The sequence below is a fragment of the Elgaria multicarinata genome, chromosome 4 (assembly GCF_023053635.1).
Source record: "Elgaria multicarinata webbii isolate HBS135686 ecotype San Diego chromosome 4, rElgMul1.1.pri, whole genome shotgun sequence".
Taxonomy (NCBI): Eukaryota; Metazoa; Chordata; class Lepidosauria; order Squamata; family Anguidae; genus Elgaria; species Elgaria multicarinata.
Genome location: NC_086174.1, coordinates 138,465,234 through 138,492,108, shown reverse-complemented (window position 1 = coordinate 138,492,108; position 26,875 = coordinate 138,465,234). Strand labels below are relative to the sequence as shown.

The 26,875-nt window shown below is 42.6% G+C and overlaps 2 protein-coding genes across 4 annotated transcripts in view; both read right to left on the bottom strand.

Moving 5' to 3' along the window:
• ZC3H13 (zinc finger CCCH-type containing 13) overlaps positions 1-26,875 on the bottom strand; it is a 225,033-nt gene that overhangs the window by 15,859 nt on the left and 182,299 nt on the right. The window lies entirely within an intron of this gene.
• Positions 1-26,875, bottom strand: part of SIL1 (SIL1 nucleotide exchange factor) — a 65,104-nt gene that overhangs the window by 32,955 nt on the left and 5,274 nt on the right. For all 3 annotated transcript variants that reach the window (XM_063125266.1, XM_063125269.1, XM_063125268.1), the window contains 7 exons: positions 26,498-26,664; positions 25,136-25,246; positions 24,709-24,847; positions 20,993-21,113; positions 15,456-15,564; positions 4,665-4,856; positions 2,469-2,590 (listed from right to left, as the gene is read on the bottom strand). In XM_063125266.1, coding sequence (XP_062981336.1) covers positions 2,469-2,590; positions 4,665-4,856; positions 15,456-15,564; positions 20,993-21,113; positions 24,709-24,847; positions 25,136-25,240 — 788 coding nt within the window. In that variant the 5' untranslated portion in view covers positions 25,241-25,246; positions 26,498-26,664. The remainder of the gene's footprint in view (positions 1-2,468; positions 2,591-4,664; positions 4,857-15,455; positions 15,565-20,992; positions 21,114-24,708; positions 24,848-25,135; positions 25,247-26,497; positions 26,665-26,875) is intronic.

The following is a 26,875-nucleotide window of genomic DNA, read 5'->3' as shown; positions in this document are numbered from 1 at the left end:
AAACACATTGCTTCCCATGTCCCTGCCACTTACACTTTTACTCAACAACCTATGATCAGCTCATTCATAGGTTGTTGAGGATGATGTGCTCGGATTGATGGGCTGTACTGGGGCTGAACAACCCAGCGATTAACAAATTGTTTATTGTTGGGTTAATGTTTGAACATCATCCTCAACAGCCTACAGACGAGCCAATTGCAAGGCGTTGATTAAAAGTGGAACTGGCTGACACACTGCAGGCAGTGTGCCGCTCTCTCCTGCTTATCCCCAACAGCCCATGGTTTCTTTAACCCATAGACTGTTATGTGCAAACTGCAGCAGTGTGTGTCAATCTAAAAATTAAGATATGTCCTTTTTAGACACATACATATTGAAGCTTTCTGAGATATTTGCCTCTAAATATTGTCAATTTTAGATTTTGTTACTTGTTAACCTATACCAGCCACAAAGCATTTGAAATATTGCTGAATATGCTTGAGAGAAAAAGTTGGATCTCCAATTCTGCTGTTTTGTTTCTCTGGCTTGTGCAATTTGGCCATTTTCGGTGCAGTTTATTAAATCAATAAGGTTCATGTTTCCTTGCATTGCCCAGTACTCAATTTCCATATTGATTGTTTTTTAAGCATTTAAAATTCTGACAGGTCTGATGGTGGTTTGGCAACACAAAGCACATCAGTAGTATAGATAACTTTCCTCACACCACAAAGCACTTATGATATCCCAAGACAAACGCAGGAGTGAATTCTGAAATAAAATGCTTTGAATACAGTTGTCTTAACTTGACTGTGCTAACGATTTGAAATGGAAGATGCCACAGAAAGTCACACAAGTACTGACAACAAATGACATCAATAAGTTGGAGCCTAGTGATGCTTAGTTGATGCACCCAATACCAAAAGTCCCAAAGGGCAAAGATAGGAAGTCAATAGCACACAAAGTCACATTTAATCACGCCACACATGGCACTAGAGTGTGGAGCTGTGACAAGCAATTCCCACCAATTAGTGGTATTAGTGGACATGCTCCATAGCCCACATCATGCTGCAATAAATGATGGAGTCATGTGACAATTTAAGATCTTTGTGGCACCAAGAATCCTGAAGCTGAAGTTCAAATCAGTGCTTCAACACTTTGAGAAGGTCTGACCTGAAAGGTGCCTGTGAGATGCAACCAGATTTGGCAGCTTTGGGAATTTTATCCAAGCAACGCAAAGCTCCTGCGCTTCTCTCTGGGGGCACGATTGATAATGACAGGCATACATAGGCCCCACAACTGAAAGCCCAAGGGGATCTTCTGAAGTACTTTTCCTTGGCCAGTTCACTCTCTTTTTAAATTGCAAAATACTAACCTTTGCTTAAATAATGGTTATCTTTACTTACTTAAGGGTTACTAAGGATTATTTACCTATCATGTGCCTTTTAGGGGTTAATAAATGGAGATAAAGGCATAAATGGAGATAAAGGCATGCTTTATTTTTATTTATTTTTAATATTCCCAAAGGATAGCTTATATTCTCATGCAGTGCTTTGCTTCCAAAGGCCCTGGAAACCTTTCAGCAAGGCATGTTTTTAAATCTAATTATCATCTAATTACCATAGTGTCATAAATATGTTTTTGCACTCCTGTAGAGTAAAGGTATAACTAAGTACTTCATTTTTTATTTCATGGTGCATTCTATCTACCACTTTGGGGAGTGGCATATAAATCCCTTATTTGGGGAATACTTATGGCAGCCCCCTTTTTTTAAAAAAAAATCTTTTGCTGAGTTCTCAACAGCCTAGGTAGGTCCAAAATAATATTATGTTATTTGAACAGGAAAACAGAGATAAAAAGGATAAAGTCTCTTTGCTTCTATCTAAGGCGCTAACAAATGTTTTTTCGGCATATTTTTAGTGATTGGGCCACTGACGAAGACTAGCAAGTCGAAACGTGTATGGCCAGAGTCCAATGAGCACTGTTTTCATTCCATCAATTTATCTGTTAATGTGTAGGAGTGCTCTACACATTAACTTGTATTAATAATTGTATTAATAATTCAATTTTATATGTATTGAATTTTAATGTATACATATATCCTTAACTTTTTTCCTTTTAATTGCTCGTTTCTAGCTAAGGTTAGCACCTTGCTATCTGTGCCTGTACTCTGAAAACATGTACCTGAACATTTGGATGGGGTGAATTCTTTGCTACTGCAGCCACATTTCAGCACCTGGACAGTTCTAAGGAAGAAAAACAGACTTGTGCAGTTGCCTAGCAACTGCAGGACACCTTTAATCACTACTGGGTTGACTAATTCCGACATTGGGAGCATCAAGCAGTTGACCACACAGCGTGTTGCCAAAATCTGTGCCCACCTTGTCTAATCATGTAGTCTGATACTGCCTTTCTCTTAAGGTTAATCTTTCCTTTCTGCCAAATTCACCGGAACCAACCCCACCCCCACCCTACCCCCACACATTGATGCTTACCTAGACAATGCAGCTCCCAGTACAAATGATGTGTATTCCTTCACCAGTGGTTCAGTGCTGTTTAGCCCATTAATCAAAAGTTGTAGCCCACCAAGGTAAAGCAAATCTTTTGCATTGTCCACCTGTAAAAGATTTTTTCCCACATTTATATAAAAAAATTCTGGCATGAAAGCATTTAAACAAAACTGAAAAAGCAAACCAAAAGAAGGAGAGAAATCGAGATCAAAACGTGTTCCAGATACCAAGAAGATTAACTTAAGGAGGCTTTAAAAACCAAACCAAAAATTCTTGCCTCAAGTCATGCATGCCACATTTCACATTCGAGGAAACAACATTTACTGATGACTGCATGTTGGATCCAGACACTGTCCCTTTTGCGTAAAAAGAACTGAAATCCAGTGCAGCCTCCGGATGGCGGATAGGTAGGAAAGAGGTGGTTTTTCACCAACACTCTCTTCCTCCTGCCATTCCATCATACTACCTTCCCTGTTCTGGAAGGCCCACCAGTGCTCCAGAGCAGCTTTTCAGGGTGGCAGAGAGGGCTGAAGGGGCAAAGACAAATTGCTCAAAATCACTCTCCTCCCACTCCCTGCAGAGAGAGCATCCTGTAAGTAGAGGCCCACAGAGGAATTCCTCAAGCAGCCCTGTGGCTACAATCAAATTCAGAAGGAATCATTGACAATTCATACTGTGTGATTAGATTATTAAAACCTTCTTCAGACAATATACATAACTAGAAAGAGCAACACTATCAAACAAAAAATAAAGCTCTCTTTTGTTTAGAAGACCACCACTGAGGACCAGGGGAGTTGTACATTATACCTATGCAATGTTTTAATTTAACTGACAGGATTAGAGAGTTGGAAATACTTGGGGGACTCTCAATAAGCATTCGTATTATTGACTAGAAACTCATCAGCTAGAACGAATGAGGTGGAAAGAGAACTTGGGATATTGATCGTAAGATGGCTGAGCCAACAATGTGACACGTTAACAAAGAGTGTTAATTTTAGCCTTGACGAATTAGGGGAGGCCTTTCTAATAAGAACAATGATGTAATAGTACTTTTGTTTAAAGCACAGGGAAGGGTGTGGATGCAATGCTGCGTCCAGATTACAGCACTCGTGTTCAGGAAGAGTGAATTCCAGTCCTAACAGATACAAATGAATGAAGCTAAAATGATAGAAAAGAATGGAGAATTGATCATGAGCAGAGAACACGGACAGCTTAGCATATGAAAGGAAAGCAAGGAGGAAATGTAGTATTGGTAGCACTCTATAAACATATTAGAGAAGGGAATACAGAAGAGAAAGATTAGCTCGATAAGTTAAATATGATCAGGGTTCAAGAATCAGTGGCTACAAACTAGACTTAAAACCTGGTTTAGAAATCAGAAGTGTTTTTAACTAAGGAAGTGTGGGACCCTCCTGAGAAATTCTTTTAGCTTCCCTTGAAATTCATCAGGTGCTTTGCCCAAGGAAGAACTTCCAAAATTCACTTTAAGGGAAATTTGAGTGGCAACCCTAGTTGTAACTCTTATGCGTTTACTTGGAAATGAGGCTCATAGATTTCAGTGGAAAGTACTTTTGATTAAGTGTGCTTAGACCTGCAAACCTAGATGAAAACAATTCCATGGACCAACTGGGCCAATAAATAACCCATCACTTAACTTAAAACATGACAGGTGGCAAAACTCAAAGTTGTACAGTGTAACCCAAAAGCCTCTCCTCCAACTACAGGTGAGTACAGGTGAGCCTTGGTTATTCAGTGGCAATGGAAGGAGTACACGTTTATGAAATGCTTACTTCCACATTACGTTGTATGTCCCAAGGGATGAGCTCTGGTACTCAAAACAAATCGTAATACTGAATCTTGACCAGCCCTAGCACAAATTAAAGATCCTTGTTGTGTTCAAAGAAGACTTGATGAACTTACACCACATTCTTTAGTGGACTTCTCATATGAGTGTCATAAAGCATCAAAATATGGTAGCTTCCAAATGTTTATCACCCACTTCCTCAATTTCACACATGACAGTGAATTTTCCCTTACATCTGCACAGGTAAAAATATCACGCGTGAAGGAGCTGAGCACCACAATTCCATACCATCTGGACCCCCAAGAAATCTATTTTTGTGCAATTCCATTCCCAGCACATCATACAACAGCTGCGAATTCTCTTTAGAATCTTCCTACCTGATGAACGTAGTATTCAAGATCGTAAAGTGCTGCTATTTTCTCCTCCAGCGTTGAAGCAGAACTGTTTAATTTGCTGATTAATTTAAACATAATGTCAAAATCTGTTTCTAGCTGCAGATTGAGCTCTCTGAACTCTTCCTTGAGCTTTTCAATGGGACGGAACCTTTTCCTGACGTCTTCCTGATGAGCCTTCAAAACAAGGGAAACAAACCAAAATCACCCACAACAAAGACAAACCCTGTAGAAATCAATCACTTGTTTCCTCAAAGCAAGTGGTATATTTAGGTATAAATGAATAACCTCTACTAACCTAATGAAACACAGTCATGTAAGATGTTCGTAAACTAATGATGCAGTGAAATATTTCATCTAAGGGACGAAACAGATGCCCCATGAGAAGTATGTCATTGGATCTTCTGGGTTTAAAAAACCCTTAAAAGCAGTTCGGGGGATTCTTCTGCCTTCCAAACATTTCCCATCAATCCTACCAAACCTGCAACTGGCCCAACTGGGTGCTATGGCTGGGAGGGGGGATGATTAATCATCCCCTTCCTAGCACCACCGCCTCAATCCAGCTCCACCCTGCCCTCATTGCTGCTTTTAAGATTAAAAAGAAATTGGAGGATCTAATCACAGATTTCCGACATCATGCCTGTTTTTAGCGTAAGGGTGAATCATACATTATATCGCATCTCTTATTTGTGCATCTGAAAGTTTCATATGGGAGACATAATGCAGAACAAGGGAACTTTCAGAATACCACAATCTAACTTCAGCAAACCTTACTCACAGACCTTGAGCTATGGCATTCTGCAAGTCCCCGCCTTATTTATTTATTTATTTATTACATTTATATACCGCTCCCATAGCCAGGGCTCTCTGGGCGGTTTATCTGTTGCACTCCTCATGTGTAGACCACTAACTAGATATTTAATCAGTTCACGTAACAGGTGGCATATAACATATGAATCAGTATTAAGATAGAAAAGAGCCAGAAGAGCAGGGAAATCATTTTCCCAAATTCAAAGTCAAGCTGCTGCAAGAATACAGAAAAACATCAGAAACATGATGTACAAAGACCAAGCAATATACCTCATTATTTACTAATTATGTTTTCTTAAGATTCTATTTACAGCTTTTACAAGATAATTAAAAATGAGACATTAACAAGGAAAGTTAAATCTTCTCTTGAGGTTTTATCTTTCTTTCTCCGATAACTCCTGGAAATCAAACATGGCTAAATATCTGTCCCTACAGAGCCAGAAGGGACTTCCTCAAAAATGATACACACGAGGGCTAGACGCCTTTTTGGATCAGTTTTACTTGACCATTCCCAGATCTAGCATCACCATCTTTACCCCTAACAGCTCAATGAATAACTGGGTTCTAAATGAGTGAGTAGATAAGCCAAGGTGAAAGTACTGCTAGGTCACCAACAAGATGCCTGTGGACACCTTTGTTGGTACATACCGCACTCCCTAATTTTAATTGTATATCTTAAGATTTAAAAATTAATCATTTTTAACTGTGACACTGGGATACTGCAAAGCAAAGTGCTGCCCTCCAGGACCATGTTTATTTGTACAAGAGCAATTTGATGTGGCACAACATCAAAATGTTGTGTTTGGGAGCTCAGACCCCACTGCTGCCTTGTAGCTAGGTTCTTGAGCAAGTGACTCTCCTTTCGGTCTCACCAGGTTACCTTCTGAGAAATGAGTGTTCTGTGACTGGCCAAGTCCACCATGGCAACCATTTTATGAATGGGGAAGCCCCCACCATGGCAACCATTTTATGAGAGCATCCATCTCAAAATGGGCACACTGACCCCAAAAGTTTGGGGACCCCTACGATACTGCATTGTAAACAGCTTCTGAAAATTTGCTAAGATTCAAAAGTCTATTTAAAAAAAAAATGCCAAGAGACTGATTGAAAAAGTGCAGCCCTCCCATGATCCTAGAGCGGCTCTAAAGATCACAGCCAGGTGATCATTGAAAAATGATACAATGATTTTCTAAAGAACCTATTCTTAATTGGTAGACACGGATTACATTTGTAATGCCTTGTAAGAAAGGAACCGAAACTTAACCATTAATTCCTTAGGCTTTTAGCAGGCGTGGGCAACATGCGGCTCTCCAGCTGTTTTGACCTACAACTCCCATGATCTCTCACCACTGTCTATGCTGGCTAGGGCTGATGGGAATTGTAGCCAACATCTGGAGGGCTGCAAGTTTCCCACTCCAACTTTTAGTGACTCTACAAATCTAGTGGACTTAATTGGAGAAAAGGAAACGCCTGCTCCAGTTATGTGGGGCAGGGGGTAACACCTCTTGCTACCTTGAAATGGGAGTGTCCCATCAAGATTGGTGTTTGGTCAGGCAAGGAACAAATTGGGATATTTCACTGAGGGGGAAAACGTCAATATTGTCTCTTCCAAGAACATTAACTTTATTGTCCTTGGGCAATGGATAGATTGAGAACAAAATCACAGTGAAGGTTCAGAGCCTACAAATATGCAAATATTGAAGTTCCAGTTGAAGTTCCACATGATATTTGGCAAGAGGTGGGGAAAACAAGCCTCTAACAAGCCTCTAATCCATTTGTTTCAGCAGACTCCTGACAATCCCTGCTTTTGATTCAGGGCTGTTTCTTTCCCTTTTGCAGGAAGGGGAGGGAAGGAAAGCCCTCTAGCTTTAATGAAAGAGCCCTGTAGATTTATTATTTTTGTTCGTTAGTTTATACTTGCTTTCATGAGGATCTGTGAAAGCTGGCAATTAGGAAAACCTGCACAACTGTAACATACAAATTTATCCATCTGTTATGTGTTGCTTACAGACAGCCTCCATACCTAAACAGCGACTCACCAGAAACAAGAGGTCCCATAACAAAAACACACATAAAGGGACAAGACCCTACAACAAAATGCCCTCATATCTACTCAAACACAAGGAGAGGACCTAAGAGTCGTAACGTGTGAACATATAAATGTGATCAAAAATTGAAAAAACAATATAGTAGGTTGAAATTCACGTTCACACATTACGATTCTTAGGTCCTCTCCTTGTGTTCGTTCTACTTTTGTGAGGGCTCCTCTTTTTCTCTGTTCTCATATCTACTCAGGCAACTCTATTATAGGACCTAATAATGTCAGTCACAACATGATCAAGGGTTCATTCATCTGCTCATCTTCCAGTTCTGAATTTGGAAACCATGTCAAACTCTTAATTATGTCACTGGGAATGCAATGAGATTTCAACACTGCAAACCCCCCAACCACCATGATCCCCCTCACAGACCGTCCAACCAAGTAAGGTTGGACGGAGGCAGTGGTGGAACAGCAAGGGCTCTTCACAGCTCTTTGGCACCTGGGATGCTGCCATGGAAGCTCTCTAGATGCCAGGTTGGGAGGACTCACACTTATTATGGTCAGCTGGTGACCTGAATACCTGCTATGAAATCGCAGAGCCAGAAATTGCTCTTGTACAAAATCCTCCAGAGTAGACAGCTAGAAACACTGAGATTCAACCTGCAAGAGCAGAAAGCTCTTCAGCATGCTGATAGCAGAGAAACCAGAATTTCCTTCCTGCTGCAGTCCCACATGGGCCCTCCTAGCCTGGCAGCGGCTTTTCAGTGAATGGGTGGCAGCTGATGCTCAAAGGGGGAAATAAAACTTGCTCTTGGAAGAGCAGACAAGTCATGCAGCAATTTGGATTCTGCCCAAAGTTCTTCTCCCCACCACCCCATTCCTTTCAGTGGCGCTCTTTCCTTTATAATTTGCACTAATTCGCAGTAGCATTACAATGTTACTGCAAATGCCATTGTTTCAGGCATTCACCACTTCACATATAGGGCAACTGAGATGCTATTTAATTTGCTCTATTTCGCAGTGGTGCTATAGCCCTACTGCGAAATACTGCGGCTTCACACATTCACCATTTCATATAGAGGGCAATTCACGCTATCGGGTCCTGCTCTGTCTTTTTCATGTGCACTATGTCATTTGCTTTTCTCATTGGCCATCTGTGACTGACAGCTAGACAGATCTCAGAAACACAGATCTGCCGCATGGAGCAGGGTGGCAGCAGTGGTTTTGACTGCTCTTGCCTAAGGCATCTGCAGCTGTCGTTAAACTACTCTATAAGCCATTGTGGAGCACCAGATGACACAATAAGCCATGATAATTTAAATAAACCACACTGCAGACCATGGCTTATGATGGTGGGTTATTTTGGCTAAATGAGCCACCATGGATGGGGAAACTGCTCACAGACAACACAATAACCTATGATGGTTTAAACAAACCACACTGCAGACCATGGCTTATCAGGGTGGCTTATTTTGGCTAAATAAGTCACTATGGTAGGGGAAAACCACTTACAGATATCATAAATAGGTTGAAAAATGCAGGTTGCTTACCTGTAACTGTAGTTCTTCGAGTGGTCATCTATGCATTCACACATATGGGCTTTGCGCCTGCGCAGAGACCAGACCGGAACCTTCTATAGCTGAGTGGAACGTTTTTGGCGGGAACCCCTCCCCCACGCTACCGTGCATGTCCATGGGGTTCCCGCCCTTACCTCAGTTTACAGGAGTCCGACATTGTGCCCCCATAAACATGAGTGTAAATAAAATAAAGTACATTCCACATATAACTGTGTCATTTATAAGTCTCACACCACCAAGTGGGGATGGTGGGTGGGTTGTGTGAATGCATAGATGACCACTCGAAGAACTACAGTTACAGGTAAGCAACCTGCATTTCTTCTTCGTGGTCTCTATGCATCACACATATGGGCGAGTAGCAAGCTGACATATATTTGGAGGTGGGTTGGTGCATCATCTGAAGATCTCCGAGAGCACTGTCCTTCAAATGAGCAGTCCTGCCTCGCATGGGTGCCCAAACTGTAGTGCCTAACAAACGTGGATGGAGTGGACCACGTTGCAGCTCTACAAACTTCTGTCAAAGGAACACCTCTGCCGAAAGCCACAGATGTTGCGACGGCTCTGGTAGAATGAGCTGTCACAGGTTTCACCAGCTCTAGTTTAGAGATAGAGTAGGCAAGTTCAATTGTCTCTACAATCCAGCGTGACAGACGCCGGCATGAAACAGGGAGTCCCTTATAAGGCTCCCCATAACAAATAAACAATTGCTTTGTTGTTGTTGTTTTTGTTGTTGTTGTTGTTTTTTGTTTTGTTTTGTTTTGTTTTTTTTTTTAAATTCCCTGTCCTAGCCTTGTAAAAGGCAAGAGTTCTCCTTACATCAAGTGTATGTAAAGCAGACTCTACAGGTGATGTAGGATTCGGAAAGAAAGCTGGTAGAGTGATATATTGGGACAGATGAAAAGTCGACACTACCTTAGGCAAGAAGGCAGGGTCTGTGCGTAACACAACCTTATCTTTGTGAAAGATAGTGTAAGGAGCAACTATCTTGAGAGCTCTAAGCTCACTTGCACGTCTAGCAAAAGTGATGGCTACTACAAAGACAGTATTGAATGTTAGAAGCCTAAGGTCAGATAAGGCCATGGGCTCGAAGGGCTTCTTTGTCAATGCCTGTAACACCACTAATAGGCTCCATGGTGGAACGATACTCTTTACTGTCGGTACCATATTTTTAAGCCCTTTTAAAAATCTCCTCGATGTTGAATGCACAAAAGGTGTAAAACCCAATCATGCCTCGATGAAAGACGTAATAGCTGCTAAGTGAACTCTGATGGAAGTGAGTTCGAGTCCCTGCTGATAAAGTGTCAGTAGGTATTTGAGGATTAACGCTAAAGGGCAAGATTCAGGTGCTTGATCGTTTTCCAAGGCAAAAGTTTGAAATCTTTGCCACTTTGCCGCATAAGATTTTCTTGCTGAAGGCTTTAGTGATGCCAAAAATATATGGTCTACAGATAAATCTTTGATACGAGAGGAGGAGTGGATGATATCCTCCATGCCATCATCTTGAGGGTCGACGGGTTTGCGTGTCGAACCCTGCCCTGGTGTCGAGACAACAGTGTCGGTATCGGCGGGAATCTGATGTAATTCCCGTCCGACAGTCGAAGGGCGTGGAGAACCACGTCTGTCGAGGCCACCACGGTGTGATAAGGATGCAGTCCGACCTGTCCGACTGGATTTTGGCCAGCACCTTCGTCAACAGTGGAAAACAGAGGAAAGATGTAAAGAAGATTTCCTTTCCAGGTTCTGGTGAAAGCATCTCCTAGCGAGTGCTTTCCTCTTCCTGCTCTGCTGCAGAACCTGGAACAAGCTGCGTTTTCTTCGGTAGCGAAGACATCGACAGCAGGGAGGCTCCAGTACCGAAAGAGAACGTCTCTTACTTCGGTATCGAGCTCCCATTCGTGGTCGACGTGGAAAGACCTGCTGAGGGCGTCCGCGATGACGTTTTCATTGCCCGCTACATGGGTCACCGTCAGGTGAGTATTTCTCTTTATGCACCAGTTCCAAATCCTGAGTGCCGATCGATTCAGAGGATGAGACTTTGTCCCACCTTGTCTGTTGATGTACGCCACTACTGTGGTGTTGTCTGTTGCGATCAGGACGATTCAGCCCTCGATCAATTGTGAAAAAGTTCTTATTGCATTCTCCACCGCTAGCAGTTCTAGGTGGTAGATATGATGTTCCCTCTGGGAAAGAGGCCAACGGCCCTAAGTTGTGAGGGAGTCGCAGTGTGCTCCCCATCCGATCAACGATGCATCCGTCGTGATCGTTACCGAAGGAGTGTTTCGAAGATCGAAAGTTCTTAAAACCCAGGCTTGCAATATTCTCATTCTAAGTCTTGCAAACCTGATGACTGCATCAAGCCTAATAGCCTCTGAATTGTCCATGCCGAAACCTTTCGGCGGCTCTCAGTAGCGATGGATAAATCTTGAAGGGTGCTCACTCTAGTCGAGGGCAGGTATGCTCTCCCATCTCGAGACGATAGGGTTACCCCTATAAAGTCGAGCTTCTGATGTGGGGTCAAGATGGATTTCTCCTCGTTGACCCACAAACCCAACAAGTCCAACAGGTTGAGGGTGGTTGAAATGCCGTTCTGGAGCGTGCAACTGCTGTCCGCTACCAGAAGCCAATCGTCCAAGTGTAGGAGCTGCAGGATAAAAGTAACCGTTGTCATACGGAACTTCCTTGGAATGATGAATTTGTTTAACTGCTTTAAGTCCATGATCGGCCGAAGACCTCATATTTCTTCGGGACCGTGAAGTAGCACGAGAAAAAACCCTGGTTGAGTTCCTCTGCGGGTACGGGAGAGATGGCTCTCTTCGATAGCAGAGGTCTGTACCTCCGGAAGAAGAGGAAGGGATGGCGCCGTTACTTTCACCCCCGAAGAAGGAGGAAGGACATCGAGCTCGATGGCATACCCCGAGTTGATGATAGTGAGCACGCAGGAGTCTGATGTTATTGACTGCCATTGATGGTAATGGGGAAAAGGAGGTGGACGTGGGACAAAGAAGTCAAACTCGCTGCTTCTTGGTGAAGTCAGGCTGACGCTTGTCTTGTTGAAATGTAGACTGATATGGCCGCTTACTCTGGAGTTGTTGTTGTTGCTGCCTCTGTTGGCTTTGATAGTAGGGCCGCTGCTGTTGTTGTTGAGCAGGCGGTCTTGTTCACCGTCTCAGCTTGTATTGGGCAGGCTGAGCAGAGAAACTTATTTTCTTGGCTATTGTGCAAGCCTTGTATATAGAGTCCAAGGTCTTGTCCGTCTTGCTATTAAACAAGCCCTCGCCATCGTAAGGCATGTTCTCAATCCTGGCTTTGGTGTCATGAGCCAGATTAGCGGAACGGAGCCAAGCATGTCTCCTCAAGGACACGGGTCCCATCATCGACTTGGAATGGCAGTCAACTTGGTGTCGCGCTGTCGACACTTGCTGCCTGGCTATGGCTGAAGCTTCACTTTGGAAGACTCATGCCCGCTCTTTTTTGTCCTCTGGGAGATGTTCACATAGTGATCCTATTTTCTCCCAGAGGAAGAGCTGATATCGTGCCATGGTAGCCTCGTAGGCTGATGCCCAAAGAAGCAGAGGAGTAAATCCTCCGGCCCGTAAGGTCCAACTTTCTGCCCTCTCTGTCCACGGGTGCAGAATGTGCCTTCTGTGAGCGGCCTTGAGCCGACTCCCTACGATCGAATTAGGTTTGGGATGTTGGACCAGAAACTGTACATTTTCTTCTTAGACTCGATAGAGGGTCTCTAGCCTTTACGATGTGGCTTGAGTCATAGCCGGTGTTTTCCAAAATAATTGAGCCATTTGCTTTAAAGCATGTGGTGCTGGATCACCAGTCCTAATGCCTGAGGCATTCTAAGCATATGGTCAGAAGATCTGACCATATCGTCGGAAGGGGAAGAAGGGTCGTTGTCATGAACCTCATCTTATGGTGAAGGCATCGATGGAGTAGCCGACAACCCCAATTCAGAATCCGATGAATAATTTTCTTCAGGCAAGGATACTGTAACCACCTGGAGGTCTACATGCTCCGTCGGTATCGTGGTAACCGCGGCAGTCGATGCCGATGGCTGTGTACGGTGTCGAGGCGTCGACACCGTGGACATTGGTGGGCGGGCGGTGGAGGCAGCGGTAGATGATGCAACGAAGGGTGCGCATAATACTCTTCTTGAGGGTACTGGTGGTCACCCTGGAAGTGGGCGATATCGATCCCATTCATAGTCGCCACATACTGATTGGGGATAAGAGTATTGAGAAGCTCCTTCCCATTGACGCCTTGGAATGTGCCTTGGTGAAGGCGGTAGAGGGATTAGTCCCTGAACCTCTCACGGCCTGGTAGGCTCTCGGAAAGAGGCCGCTGAAACCGAATCCCGCAACTCACCCTCCGATAGACTGGGAGGGTGTGTCGGTACCGTAGCCATCGGTAGCGGCTGGAATCTCGATACCGAGGGAGGCCTCGGTATCGAAGCGGTCGGTATGGCAGGAGGAGTAGAGTGACTCCTAGCCGGTTCCGCCGCTCCATTTCCGAAGAAAATTTGGGAGTCCGGGCCTTTTTTGGAGATTTTCCTGGCCGCGGAACTCGCTAGTGACCGTCCAGGCGTTAGGGGTATCTGAGCCCTATTAGCCGCTCTGGAATATTCAGGCACCTCAGTGCAACGGTCATCAACGGACTTACTGGCTGCCGTTTTGTCGATCGTCGAAGATTGGGAGTCCGGGCCTTTTTGGAGATTTTCCTGGCCGCGGAACTCACCAGTGACCGTCCAGGCGTTAGGGGTATCTGAGCCCTATTAGCCGCTCTGGAATATTCAGGCACCTCAGTGCAACGGTCATCAACGGACTTACTGGCTGCCGTTTTGTCGATCGTCGAAGATTGGGAGTCCGGGCCTTTTTGGAGATTTTCCTGGCCACGTAACTCACCAGTGACCGTCCAGGCGTTAGGGGTATCTGAGCCCTATTAGCCGCTCTGGAATATTCAGGCACCTCAGTGCAACGGTCATCAACGGACTTACTGGCTGCCGTTTTGTCGATCGTCGAAGATTGGGAGTCCGGGCCTTTTTGGAGATTTTCCTGGCCGCGGAACTCACCAGTGACCGTCCAGGCGTTAGGGGTATCTGAGCCCTATTAGCCGCTCTGGAATTCTCAGGCACCTCAGTGCAACGGTCATCAACGGTCTTACTGGCTGCCGTTTTGTCGGTAACGGACTTACTGACTGCCGTTTTATCCATAGTAGGAGCCTCCGTGGCTCTGAGAGCTTTTTCCCCCCAAGATGGAGGGAAGTCGTCAGCTCTGCTTTTCCTCGTTTGTTTTGTAAACGACATGCAATGATGGCAGGCCTCAACGATATGGCCTTAGCACAAACAAAGGACAAAGAGGGAGTGTCCGTCAATAGGTGGAAGCTTGGCCCCACACTTCACACACTTCGTAAACGGGGCTTCAGCTGCCATACAGGCCTCACGCGACCGAAGTCGCTGAGGAAAAATATCTACAATATTTTTTTATTTTTTTTTTTTTTTTTTTAAATAAGAAAAGTAGTAAGAAGAGTCTTAGAAAAAGATCGAAAAACGAAGAAGATCGTAAAAGAGAAAATAATGTTAATAAGAAAAACGCTAGAGGTTCGGTTAAACAGGTCTGTGCACAATGGCGGACGAAGAAGAACTGAGGTAAGGGCGGGAACCCCATGGACATGCACGGTAGCGTGGGGGAGGGGTTCCCGCCAAAAACGTTCCACTCAGCTATAGAAGGTTCCGGTCTGGTCTCTGCGCAGGCGCAAAGCCCATATGTGTGATGCATAGAGACCACGAAGAAGAACTAGCCTTTTCCAGCAGGCCTACCCAGACCCAGATGAATGTGAAATCAAGTATTTTTAAGATGTGTTGATTCTTGTACTAATGTTGTTCCCCGCCTCAATCCAAAGGGAGAGGCGGGTAATAAATAAATAAAATTATTATTATTATTATAAACCACCATGGCTTATCCTGACATGCAAATCCAATCTTTCCCTCTTCCCATCTCTCCCCAGAATCCCTTTCCTAAAAAAGGGAAAAGAACAGCCCTGAAATGAAAGCCAAGATTCTCAAAGGTCTGCCCAAATAACTGGATTTGGTGTTAGAGACTTGTATTTCCCACTTCTGGCCTGGCAGCATAGTTCTGATAAATCTCTTATGAAAGTCAAACTGGAACCTCCACATTTACAGCAGATTTTTAGACTCTGAATTTTCATAGTGACCTTGTTCTCAGTTCAATGTGTATCACAGGGTAGGTCTCCCTCATCCTATTTTCCCAAATCAGATTTAAGCACATAATTGTGAAGTTTATAGTAGCATGCACACTGACATTTTTCCTGAACTAATGATACCTTTTGTTCCAGTGTATCGTCTGTTTTCATGCTTTCCTTCACTTTAGCCAAAGCCCTTTTCAGTTCTTGCCTTGTAAATGAACTTGGGTCAATATCTATGGGGCCCAGCCTTGAACAAAACAAAAACATACATCACATAAATGAACAATTGATCCACACTGAAACTATGTACAAGAAACATTTGGCTGGCAACAGACATCCTGGCCCTGCTTACTTGATTTAGCACAAGACAATTAAGAAACAGCCCATGCCCCAATGAAGGTTCAATCTTGTGTTCATTTCTGTACAGCTGCTTTAAGCCTTTTTTAAAAATTTCATCATAGAAGTTGGGATTCACGACCTATTTGCATGAATTAATAGAACTACTTTTTATGCATTAACTGTATCTCCTTACAGCTCATCTGGGAATATTTAAAACAGATTAGTTACATCTCCAAGGCAAAGACCAGATGTTCCTTGTCAGTGACATGGAACTCTTAATATTAAAACTTTAACACAAGTGTACTTGCATTCAAAAGTAACAGATCAACAAGTTGAGTGTACCATATAAACCTGCAAAAGAAAAGAAAAAAACAGAAGAGAAGGGACCTCTAGCTTAATTTTGGAATGTATTCTTGGCACGATAAGGATGTAAAACTTATCACTGGCCTCCCCAATTAATTGCTAGCAGGTATTCCAGACTAGTTTGCTGTTATGTGAATCCTTCTGGTGTGCAGGCTCTTTAAAATCAAAACAAAAAACTCACTTGAAACAAAAACACATACAATTTTAGGGAGTGATGAGAATAAAAATCATTCCCTCTAATAGTTAGTTTAAGTGGCTGAGTACCTATCTGTTTGGAAGTGAAATGCGGCCACCTAAAAATAAGGTATGATGTTTCTCCACACTCAGGGGATACCCTAGGTATGTTGAAATAGGTAAGTTTATGAATGGAAAGAAAATGATATTAAAAACAAACAAGCCCATAACTGCTTGATACAAACCTGCATTGAGCAGGGGGTTGGACTCGATGGCCTGTAGGCCCCTTCCAACTCTGCCATTCTATGATTCTATAAGTGATGGCAGTTGAGCCTACTGGGGGGAAAAACAGAGCCAGGGACAGGGGAGGATCTAAAGCAGCCTTTCTCAACCTGGGGCGCTCCAGATGTGTTGGACTACAACTCCCAGAATGCCCCAGCCAGCTGGGGCATTCTGGGAGATGCAGTCCAACACATCTGGAGCGCCCCAGGTTGAGAACCACTGATCTAAAGGAACTGGAAATCAGGCAGACTCTACAAATCAATCAGTCAAGTCTATAGCCCCCTTGATCCATGTGAAAAGGCCCCCAGGAGTTCTGCAAGCATGACTGGAATGCCTGCTAACCATTAACTGGAGGGGCCAATGAAAAGTTACCTTTTCAAAAAAAATCAAAACACAAATGTGTATAGCATCAAAAGGACAACCTACACCTATTTTTCGGACCCTTGGTAGTCGGAATCCCTTCCTTACGGGGCACTATGCCCGCAAATATCCAATTCTGACAAACAGGCAAAAGGTTATAGCCATTTTTGTTTATTTGCCATGATAGCAAATGAGAGGCATAAAGCCTCAGCTCTCCAAAAATCTGTGCTCGGGTTTAATACCCAAGTCCGCAGAATTGCGTCGTTTTCTGAAGTGCCAAGTGGGGTTTGCGTCGAATCCAGGGGTCACTGCACACCTAGCAAAAAGCACGTCTTCCAAACCAAAGCAGAGGAAAAACCTACTTGCCATCCCAAGCAAAACATTTCCTCCTGATAATTATATGAGTAAGACTAAAATAAGGCATGACTACCACCATCTGGCTTGTTTGTAATATCAATATCCCTAAGTTCTTCTGTAAATAAAATTTCCTTCCTCGGGTGAAAGAGAGCGCTCTTTCACCAACCAGCAATATGCCTCTAGTGACACTTAAAAATAACAGGCTTTAAAGGTACGTGTTTAAGCGTTTCAGAGCAAAGGGCTGATAATAACTGCACTACTGAATCACTGATAGTGCACTTCCCCATGTAGTTCTTGAAATATGTTTCTTCGGCCCATTATTATAATATAAATGTAACAATGTCATTTCCTGGAGGCTTATCAGCCCCAAGATATTGGTTTAGCCTCAACCCTTGCCTATTCACTTGTCTGCTCAAGAGGCATAGAGTGGCAATACAATGGAGAATAAAACAACTGGAGTTGTTGAGGAGTTGTTGGGAACAACTGGAGTTTGACAATACTTGAGTGAAAAAACAGAATGGAAAAAATATTTAGTAACACCTCAATTTGTTCAGTTTTCTCATAAATAGTTCTAAATTTCTGATCTACTTGTTTGTCTTGCAAAAAGGTTGTTTTGAGTTCTCACAACTCAAAAATTGTACTTTCTATAACATCAGCTTCCCTCCTCCTGCTTAATCATATGATATTCAGCTTTTATATGAAGTACTTTCACCTTATTTTGAACCTACCTCGCTAAGGTTCTATATACCTAGGAGTGAGTCCCACTGAACTCAACAGAGCTTACTTCTGGCTAGACACATATACGGTTGTGCTATAAACATTTTATTTCCCACAAAACCGTGTCTCTTAAGCACTTCGAAGAAATGGGTGACAAAACATTATCACTACTAAGGTTATTTGGATTGGATTCGTACAGATTTTTTTTCTGTCTGTCCACCTCCATAATGCTCACTTCAATTTAACTTTAAAAGTACTGCAATTAGTAATATCAGACTAAGGTTAAACCACAAGTATAAACACAGACTTGAGCATGTAAATCACAATAAACTCATAATAAACATAAATACCTGGGTAAGACACTTAGGGCGCAATCCTATGCATATTTAGGCAGGAAAAAAATCCTACAATTCCCAGCATGCTCCAGACTGGCTGGAGGGTGCTGGGAGTTGTAGGACATTTTTTTCTCTGCCTAGGAATGTGCCCTTAGTCATTCATATCTCATAAGATGTACTTATTAATCTCTCTCTCTCTCTTGCATACACACAAAAGGTCTCCTCAATAAGACAACCATGCAAGTACAACAATGGAGGCCGGGATTAGAACCACAGAGTTCTTAAAGACCAATAATACAGATGCACAGATTCCTAATCCTAATATACTCAATTTATAACCATTACTAATTCATACAACTACTTGTATTGATCCCACACACTAACAGCCTTCCAGGGATTACCTGTCTGGTCAAATAGACCTTATTTCTTTGACCATATTCGTTCAGCAAGCAGCCAAAGACACATCTGATCTCTGGCTACAGGAGACCCTTTTAAGGAAGTGCAACATATCGTTGGCTGGAGTTCCAGCTGGACTACAGTGGCTGGCAAATCCAAAATGGAAGCAAAGGCAAAGCAAAACATACAGGTCAGTCTCGTTTCAACTTTCTCCCAACTGGCACTATGCAGAAGACTCTATTTTGCCAAGCAAAGTGGAAAAGGGGCAACTGAAGCTGGAACAAAGATAGCAGGGGGGTATTACAACAAGAAACATAAGGAGTAAAAGGGGCAAAAGCAAGTAAACATACACAGACTTCACAGGCCGTTTACTAGCATTATTAAGCTTATATTTATGTCCACTGGGTATTATGAATTCAACAACGAGTTGGGCAACAACACATCAGTATCAATGGAAGAAGTTCATGAACTTTCTCAAAACAACCAATGGTACCTGTTTTGGTGTATTATGCATCCCCAATTAGTCAAGAGGATACATTTTTACCAAAGCCATTCGAGACTCTTAAAAATTTAAATAATCATCTTGAGGCGAGCTTCTAAAGTATTCGGAAAGTAGGGCTTTATGTCATTTCCGATAAACACTTTATGGGTAAACCAGGCTTTAATATAAATTGCAACAGATTTCTGAAAAACAACTTTGCTACCCACACCACCACTTTCCTGATGCAGCATGACTAGCACTAGCAGCTAGCATATCTTTAGGTAACAATAGAAGGGTAGAATCAAAGTTAATACAATACATATCATTTATGGAAGCAAGGTCAAGATTACCATTTAAAAAAAATAAAAGCCAAGCCACCCCTCAGGGCTGGAGCAGGTCTTGTTGCACTCCAAAGAGCTTCAGCAGCCTGGTTTAAATATATATTTTGTGGACAGGATCTCCTCACTACCTCAGATGGTTCACAGCCCTCTCTGTTGTCTCTCCCCTGAGAAAACACTGACTGCAGGACAGAGTAAGTGCTTGAGGAGTGTTAAATCCTCTTCCCTGTCAGTGTTTTCTCAGGGGAGAGACAACAGACAGGGCTGTGAACCATCTGAGCTGGTGAGGAGATCCTGTCCTCAAAATATATATTTAAATCAGGCTGCTGAGGCTCTTTGGAGTGCAACAAGACCTCCTCTAGCACTGACGGGTGGCTTGGCTTTTATTTATTTTTAATGATAATCTTGACCTTGATTCCATAAATGATATGTATTAAGTTTGATTCTACTCTTTTATTGTTACCAAAGTATATGCTATGTTTATTGAGTTGATTGTCCTATTTGAATTTATTTTAGGGTTTGCAATGAATTGTTTTTCCAAATTCAGTACTGTATTTTTATATTTATTTGCTGTTTATTGTAAATTTCTTTGGTCACAGCTGACGATATTCAGCCTTTAAGAGTGCGATCCTATTGATTGCTCCCTCACTGCTCGGAATCCCCCGAACTCATAGGCTTCCACGTTTCCTATGCCTTGCTGGGCTGAAGCTAGCAGGATGGGAAGAACAGCAGAGGCCACATTTGCTTCCCCTTCCTCTATCTTTCCTGAAGGCAATTCGGAGAGGAAGGGAAGAAGGATGGAGGAGGCTCAAGATAACTCATATCGTGGCCTCTCAAGTCTCCTCCCCTCCCCGCCCACCAGAACGCCACCTTTCATCCTCCTCTGAGGTTGCTTTTCCAACATTGGAGAGGGAGCCGGGATGGTTCTCTTCACGCCAGCTGTGAGGGGGAGGGGTCTAGGGCCGCATCTCCAATTCCCTCTTCCGAGGTTGGAGTGCTGCCGTCGACGTTAGAGGTTTTTTCGAGTAATCCTATGGTCCCTGGGATGTTCACCCAGGGACGATAGAATTGCTCCACCACTTGATGTTTGGATGTAGTGGCCACATTTGAGAATTACACTTCTTACGTTACACAAACAATCCTTGTTTTAGTAGCACACCATGAACAAGTACACAATTTCCCCTCAATATATAGCTAGATAAAGTATCTTTTCATGCATGGGAAAGTAAAGGAGCTAGATTTGCTTCCCCCAAACCCCAGGAAAATAGAACAAACCCAAACAAAAATCTATGAAAAGCCAGGCTACAGAGCCAGAAAGCCGGGCTGTGTTCAGAAGACATCTTAAACCATGGCTTTGACCACAGTGAATAAGGATTTTTGCCTTTTTCACTGTGGTTAAAGCCATGGCTTAAGGTGTCTTCTGAACATGGCCTGGGTTTTTGGCTTAACCACCACGGTTAAAGCTGTGGTTTAAAGTGTCTTCTAGAAATGGTTCCAGTTTAGAAATGGGGAAAGTGTTTTAAGCTATTGTACCTTTTACTTTTTGGAGTGTCTTTCACGTCACTTTTTTCATTGTTGTTATCTGGAAGCTTGGCTAATTTTTCTCCTGTCTGAAGATTTAATTGCACATGTAACCCTGCAGGAATAGCCTGGCCTGCAAATAAAAAGTCAGAAATTTTAGAGCACATTTGTTCTTCTGAGGATCTTTTTTTCCCCTGTATATTGAAGACTGACATTTTTATATTAAAGTTGTACAACAAAAGGTAGCTAATCAGAAACTGTTAACCAAAATCAAACATGGGATCTCCTAGAGCAGGGATGAGGAACCTGTGGCCCTTCAGATGTTGTTGGACTACAGCTTCCAGCATTCCTGACCATTGGTTATGCTGGCTAGGTCTTTTGGGAGTTGCAGTCCAACAACATCTGAAGGCCCACAGGTTTCCCATCCTTGACCTAGATCCTAGTTTCATGCCGCAGTCTTGCTGTTTTTACAAGCGATTAAGAGAATAAAGTGTTTCAAATTATTGATATTTTATGCATTTATGTATATTTGCTGCTGGACCTTAGGAACAAGCTACAGATCCTGGTTCAGATGTAACAATCAACAAACCACAGATGGAGGATCCCTGGTTTGTTTAGCTGCTCCCACTGGCAGGAAGAGCTGAGTGGGAAAGATCGAGCAACATGCACCAGCACTTGTTTATTCACAATAAGCCAGAACTCTAAAGAATTCTGCCTTAAAGGAACATAGGGAAGCTGCTTCATACTGAGTCAAACCCTTGGTCCATCTAGCCCAGTATTGTTGACATTGACTGGCAGCAATTTATTATTATTTATTTATTTGAATTATTTTTATCCCGCACCTCAGCCAAAAAGGCTCCCAGAGCGGCTTACAATTGATCAGTAAAGAAGATAGTCCCTGTCCTCAGGCTTACATTCTAAAAAAGACAAGAAAGACAAGGAAAAGGGGATGAGGAGGGAAGAGGGAGCAATGGCTCTCCAGGTTCAGCAATACTACAAGCGAGAAGGATCTTGGAATTGTTGTAGATCACAAGCTGAATATGAGCCAACAATGTGATGTGGCTGCAAGAAAAGCCAATGCTATTTTGGGCTGCATTAATAGAAGTATAGCTTCCAAAGCACATGAGGTACTGGTGCCCCTCTATTCGGCCCTGGTTAGGCCTCATCGTGAGTTTTGCATCCAGTTCTGGGCTCCACAATTCAAGAAGGACGCAGACAAGCTAGAGAGTGTTTAGAGGAGGGCAACGAGGATGATCAGGGGTCTGGAAACAAAGCCCTATGAAGAGAGACTGAAACAACTGGGCATGTTTAGCCTGGAGAAGAGAAGATTAAGGGAAGACATGATAGCACTCTTCAAATACTTGAAAGGTTGTCACACAGAGGAGGGCCAAGATCTCTTCTCGATCCTCCCAGAGTGCAGGACACGGAATAATGGGCTCAAGTTATAGGAAGCCAGATTCCAGCTGGACATCAGGAAAGTCTTCCTGACTGTTAGAGCAGTATGACAATGGAACCAGTTACCCAGGGAGGTTGTAGGCTCTCCCACACTAAAAGGCATTCAAGAGGTAGCTGGACAACCACCTGTCAGGTATGCTTTAAGGTGGATTCCTGCATTGAGCAGGGGGTTGGACTCGATGGCCTTACAGTCCCCTTCCAACTCTACTATTCTATGATTCTAGATTTAAGACAGGAGTTTTTCCAACCCTACGTGCAGGGGATTGAAGCTGGGACCTTCTGCAGGTAAAACATGTGATTTACCACTGAGCCATAGCCTGTTTCTGTTATTATTACGTGACAACTGGGCCAACAGACCACCCAACATGCTAATTATTAATGTTTATATGAGTATCAAGTTAAAGAACCACTCTATTAAGACTCTACCCCAGAAAGAGTTATACAAACATTTCTGGAAGTCACACTTCCATCTCCCATTGTGAATCTTGTTGCGGGACTACCAGATTGCAACTATAACAGGCTATATTGACGGAAGTCTTTGGAGCCCACAGTTTTTTTCATTTGGTGATTGATTATAACTATGGCATTGACAGAAAAGGCAATTAAAACAGATTGTAGATTGTATAATATTGAGAAGTTGTTTAACTGGCCATCTGAAGGCAAACTGTATGTTGACATTACATTTTATATGTTTGAAGTTTAGCTTTTGTGTATAACAGTTTCAAGATCATGATATAAAACTTTGCATTTTCCATTTGTTTACACTTGTATTACTTGGTTTGCCTACATGTTTCTCAAATATGTAAACAGACCAGAAAAAAATGCAGTAAATGAAAATATGCAACAAATTAAAGCTACAGCTTTCATCCAATTAAATTAATTCAATTTAAATACACATTACCATAACCTTAGTGTAGGTGCCTCTTTGAGATATGGACGGAAACACTAAACAACATACAGATTAATGGCTACCACTCATTAGAAAGGCCATCTTTAATATTTTATTTTTCACTATCTTATAAAGCATACACCACCAAGAGCGGAACCAAAATAGCCTCAAAAAACAATAGTGAGCCCTTAAGTTGCATGCTCACCTGACTAATGTCTGCCCTCATTTATTAAAATTGGCCCCTATTAATTAATCAACCAACTTTGGTTGATTAATCTACCAAATACAACTTGAAAGCCTAACTAAAACACAATTACTTTAACCAAATCAGGTGAATAAATTTTGCATAAAATCACCTTTCAACTTGTCTATGGACGCAAGGTAGTGTACAAACCGTTTAGTCACGGCTTTCATCACCCTTGATTATTTGGTTTTCTTTACTTAAAACGAAGACATATGGCAATCCCTTTCCAAATTAAAATGGCAGCAGTAAGCTTTAGACATTTTATCCAAGTAAATTTGATCAAACCCTTCAAAAATGGGGAGGTTGTCATGCCTCTTTTTATGCACATCCTTTTTGACACAACACAAAATTATACATGCTTGTTAACAGAACTCTTCTGAATGCTCACTAAATTATTACATTCTCTAGCTATTTACTTCTGTCACTTGAGTATTTTAAATGAATATATATAAGCAAATGACATTTGCTGTATTATTTCCTTCGCATTCATTCATCTATTTAGTTAGTTAGTTGATTTGCACCCCTCCTTTCTCCCAAGAAAAATGGCACTTAGGGCAACTTAAAATCATAAATACAACTTGATTAAAGTGATAATAAAATAAATGCATTAAACCACAATTAAAACACAACAATAAGAGAATAAAAACAGCATCTAACTCAACAGGCCTGCCTACATGTCAAAAGCCTGCTTAAATAAAAAGGCATTTGCCTGCTGGCAGAAAGATTAAGTTGTTAAATTTTCAGAAACAGATTTCACCACGAATAAGGAGAATCCATAACTGGTTAGGAGACATAAGCAGTTCCTGTCAGAACTGGGATTAAACTGAATGTTACTGGCATTTCCATTACAGCTGTTTTTGTGTAGGGTGACCATATGGAAAGGAGGACAGGGCTCCTGTATCTAACAGTTGTTTAGAAAAGGGAATTTCAGCAGGTGACATTTGTATGCCTGCAGCACCTGAAATTCCCTCCTCATCACAACAGTTAAAGCTGCAGGAGCCCTGCTCTCCTTTCCATATGGTCACTCTATTTTTGAGCTCATAGTGAATTGCAAACTTTATCTTAATTCTGTGCAGTTTCTCTTGAGTAACACAGAATAGGATTTCAAGAGTTCTGTAAAATTAGTTGTATTTAATTTACCAGGCAAGACTGTCTTCCACTGATTTGTTGGGGAAAATACTTCCAGGTCTTCGGAATCTAGATGCTCCTCCTCTTCCACCAATTCTTTTCTGTTCTCTTCATTTAAATCACTCTCTTCTTTTGTCGTCAACGCAAACTCCTTTGAAAGTAAGATACTTTTGTTTTCGAATTATACATAGGTTATTTGCCGTTAAAAAAAATCCACACATTGCAAACTTTTATACTGATTAGAAGGCCTTTTAAATGCCTGATTAAGTATGATTAAATATTTACATTGAAAACACGCTATCTCCCACTGTGCTAAAAAGAGAGAGATTATCCTTTGTAAGAATATATAAGGCTAAACCCCTGCCAGCACCAATGTATTCAGATAATTTAACTTTCCTTGAACAGCCAACTTCAATATTCAACTATTAAGGATACTTACTGCTACTCTGTCATTTATACATGAAGAGAAACTTGTTACAAAAAGCAGCAAGACCACCAAATTCAGCTTCACCGCAATGGACCAGGAACAGATGCCGTGAGACATTGCAACCTGAAATTAGACAGCTGATTAATAAAGATTCCTCACCATTTTCATCATGTCAATGTAACTTTCACAGCATAGAGCAATTTTACTGGCTAGCAATACTCCACAGACTGTAAAACTGCCCCTAAGCAGCAAATACTACCCCTCCAAGTTTACATCCATGCAGCTCTATTCCCAAAGGCGCCGACACATGAGCAAATCTTCTGGAAATACGATGAAAACCTGTATTTAAGCTCGCAGGATGCAATTCAATCAACAGCAAACCCATTAATGATTTTATTCACCCTAGACTATGCCTTTAGGTGAAGCTTATACCATTAATCCATAAATTGATTTAGAGAGTAATCCTATGGGCCCTAGATAGTGCAGGAGTGGGGGGGGGGGCATAGGATTGTTTGGATTCTTGCATCCAAGGTTGGAAGCAGAAGTCTGAGTTCCCCTCCTCTTCACAGCCGGCATGGGGAGACCCAATCTTGGGGGCAAGGTAAATGGGGCGTTCCCATGGGCAGGGAGGGGACTGGTTAAGCTGGCTTACAAGGAATCCTCTGGCCTCCCCAACCTCCTTTCCTCCCCTCTTGCCTAGCTGAAATGCAGAGCGATAAGAGCACGAAGGCGAAGATTGGCTGTGCTGCACCCTCTGCTCTGCACTGGAAGGCCGTAAGCCTCCGAGTTTGGAAGCTTATGGCCATCTCCATAGAACTGCACCCTTAGTCTCTAATATATCATACTGTGTAATGTATATGGCACAATCCATGCTGACCTGATGAGTGGGTTATTTTGTTTTCCTTTGTACGTCTGGGAAGATATAGAATACATGTTTAAGTGGCTTCTGTTCGTAAATATAATTAAGAACACAGATGGCCTCCCACCCCCTGACGTTGGCTGGTGGGACAATGACTGTGCTCGATCACTAGCTGCCATTATTTCTGCTTTCCGCAAACATGGAGACAATAGAAGCAACAGGTTTCAGGCCACGGTGGTGACTTCAGTCATTATCAATGGTAGGTCGTTCTGCAGGACCAGACTGAACAGTAAGCAACCTTGTTATGAAGCCAACACTGTGCAGCGTCAGGTCCGACAATCTCAACCCTTCAGCTCCCTGTAAAACTGGAATAACTTACCTCCTAGGATCGATGCAAGGACAAACACAATAAAGATTGTAAAATATTTCAAAAATTAAAAATGCCTTAGTACTCGCATATCAGCCCTGTTTCAATATCCCCCACAAAATTATATTGCTTGCCACAGCTTCCTCACCTTTACCCTCTTCTTTCCGTTCTGTTGCTTCCTTTATCCTCCTTTTTCTCCCACTTCCAAAGTATCAGCCTTCTTCCTGCTTCCTTTTTGCTCTCTTCTTTCTCCCCAAAATTTTCCTTTCCTTTCCTTCCTCTCTTGTGGCTCCTTCCCACACAGTCACAGGCGATCTGTGCAAATGAAATGGCGCGCACAGCCTCAGTTATCTCCCTCTTTGAGAAAGGAGGAGCTGAATCTCCTAGACTGGGTGGTGACCACACATTTTGAAGGATACATAACAAAAGGTATCTCCAAATTGGTGGTTTCCAACTTGGTACCCGTAGGCATCAATGGACCAGGAAGACACCTCCCTTGGAGCCCACCAAGATCTTTGCTCCTTCT